Source organism: Triticum dicoccoides, unplaced genomic scaffold (genome assembly GCF_002162155.2).
Source record: "Triticum dicoccoides isolate Atlit2015 ecotype Zavitan unplaced genomic scaffold, WEW_v2.0 scaffold19971, whole genome shotgun sequence".
In the NCBI taxonomy this organism is placed as follows: domain Eukaryota; kingdom Viridiplantae; phylum Streptophyta; class Magnoliopsida; order Poales; family Poaceae; genus Triticum; species Triticum dicoccoides.
This window is the reverse complement of record NW_021233770.1, coordinates 1-2,591: the sequence shown is the minus strand read 5'-3', so window position 1 is coordinate 2,591 and position 2,591 is coordinate 1. Positions and strand designations below refer to the sequence as shown.

Here is a 2,591-nt window from a genome sequence, read left to right as displayed (position 1 = left end):
CGCGTCCGCTGGAGCGCCGGGAACGGTAGCGCGCGCTAAAACCACTATTTTTTCCGTGTGGCGCGTTTATAGCGTGGCTGTTGGAGATGCTCTAAGCATTCTGCAATCGACTAATAGCCAGAAAACATAGTCTATTATTTTGCTTAATGATGTTAATTAACTCCTCTGATATTTATCTTTATCAGGTAATCTTGCAGTATCATAGGGCAGGCCGGCAGGGACGCATCAACAGATGAGAACATATATTTTCTTTTTACAATTTTGCATGGTTTACTATACAATGGATTTGTCTGGTTAACCCACTGAACGAATGGAACGTGCCATCTAGCTGTCGACACAATTGCTAAATTCAGTCGAGTTTCTCACTTTACATTTATTTTGACCTCGACTACATACTTGTTACAAAAAATAAAAATCATCGAGGTCTTTTGGCGAAGGCGTTGATCTGCCGGGACTTTTATATGTTACATGGTCACTAGCGGTTGGGGCGCGTCATGGCGCGCCTCCTGAAAGGAAGTTTGGGCGTTGCTAGCTTGTAGGCGCCCTTTTCATTGCTTTTGCTGCTTCTTACATGTACGTGAACATTAGCATATTTTAGTACGGCTGATTAATTAGTGATAGTAATTTAGATATGCTACTAAAATGACAATTGGACTGCTAATTAGTATATCAGATTCAATAATGCAGAAACAAAGCAGAAGATATTTATTACAAGTAGAGAAACATGTATTCAGTGCACAACCATGAACAACCGGTAGCATAGTTTTTATAACACAGAATTGATCTTACAAAGAGAGAACAAATAGTACATCAAAAGTGGATGCCCAGACAACTGGTAGCATAGAACATAAAATTAATCATGTTGGCTACACTTGAGTTCTTATCAAAAAGATAAAATAACACATCAAAAGCAGATGCCCGAATGACCTTGTCCATTTCAGGCAGGTCGAAAACCTCGATTAGCATGGAGGTGAGTGTTGTCATGATGGCAGTACCATTGGTTGCATGGCGTCCGTTGGACATCAACGAGGAGACTTGGGGGAGTACTTCTCATTTTTTTTAGATAAAGTAAAAATGTTATATGTAACCACGAGTAATGTATTTAGCTTAGGATTGGGTGGCAAGGGTTTTTTAGCACCTACCCACACATCACCTAGCATTGGTGCTAGGTAATTTCACCTACCTGCAGTGTTTGGTTAGCATCTAGTGATGTAGATACTATAAGCCATAGCCTGGTGTTGTCCTAAACAAAATGTATACTTTCTCAGAAAAAGTACTGCCTGGTTAAGGATAACTGGACTCGCCCTAGCGCATAACAGTCACACGAAAATAGTTTATATGATATCCTGGCATGACGGAAGAAAATATGCAAGTGGCACTGGAGTATAGAAGAAAATTAGAATGTACATAATATCAATTACCTGTAAATAAGAAAGTACAGTCGTATTGTCACTTATCAGATCAGCTGTGAAGAAAGAAAAACCTGGCAAGCATGAAAAAATTATGATAAACCATAAACGTAGTTAATTTGAAGCATGATAGTTGTAGATTATGATAAAAATGATTCCTAGAGAGTAAGAAGCTTTAGGGCATGCGTTTCGGGGTGGATCAATAGGATTTGAAGCAAGACGATGAAATATTTTAACAATCTATCAGAATGATAGAACTTGTGATGCAGTAAAGGCAGTTATCCGACAAGATCAATTTCAGCTAGCAGAACAGATAGACGGAACAAATATTCATGGAAGATGGTAACAAAGAAAGAAACGGGTAATTTCATGGGAACATACAAATTCATCCTCCTGCAACCATAGATGCACAAAATTATTGACAGAAATTGTCCAAGCCATCGGTGCTTTTTTGGAAGAACAAAGAGATCATGAGGTGCACCCAAATTACCTCTGACCAAAAAAAAGAGAGAACAAAAGAGCACAGATACTACCATGATAGCTACCTTTCTGATCATCTCTGTAACATGGGTAGTGCTAACAATGGAACAAAATAAAATCTTTGTGAAATTGGATTGACTAAAAAATGCACGCAATGCTATGTTCACTAATTGCTGGATTGACTAAATATTGCTCCCATAGTGAGACGCAAGAATGCAGAACACAAGATATGAAGGAGTGTCGGGAACAAAAGGCAGACTCATTTGCCTGTTCTAGAGATGCCTTCAATTTTCACTATAGCAAATATAATAAGAACCCTTACAATTCAAGGATTCAAGCTTTGGTAGAAAGCGATCAGCTGGGTCTATGGCATTTGCAATTCCTGGAAAACATAATGGGCTATCAGTTAGCAAAACAGTACAAAATGCCAAGTAAGATTTCTTTCATTTTCTTTTCCAGAGTTAAAAGTGTACATTGTAGGTGTGAGTATCACAGAAAACTGACCTATTAACATGCATTTGGAGAACAGGTGGTTGGTAAGCATGAAAAGGTCATGTAGCACAGTCCGTTCTTGTGTTATTAAGTAGTCAATCTCATCCGCAACGATCAATCTGGCAAGAGCGACAAACAGTTCAGGTACCAGGATCAAAATGGCAAGAAAAGCCATTATCGTACAAGCAGGTTCAAATAGTTCCTAGAACA

At 38.7% G+C, this 2,591-nt stretch overlaps 1 protein-coding gene across 1 annotated transcript; it reads right to left on the bottom strand.

Moving 5' to 3' along the window:
- Window positions 1–757: 757 nt before the first annotated feature.
- On the bottom strand, window positions 758–2,580 carry LOC119345024 (cell division control protein 6 homolog). The gene is made up of 3 exons (XM_037615269.1): window positions 2,394–2,580; window positions 2,212–2,271; window positions 758–1,483 (listed from the first exon to the last, which is right to left on the bottom strand). Exons 1-3 carry the CDS (start codon window positions 2,554–2,556, stop codon window positions 1,335–1,337), a joined length of 372 nt encoding a protein of 123 aa, XP_037471166.1. The 5' UTR covers window positions 2,557–2,580; the 3' UTR covers window positions 758–1,334.
- Between the last annotated feature and the right edge of the window lie 11 nt (window positions 2,581–2,591).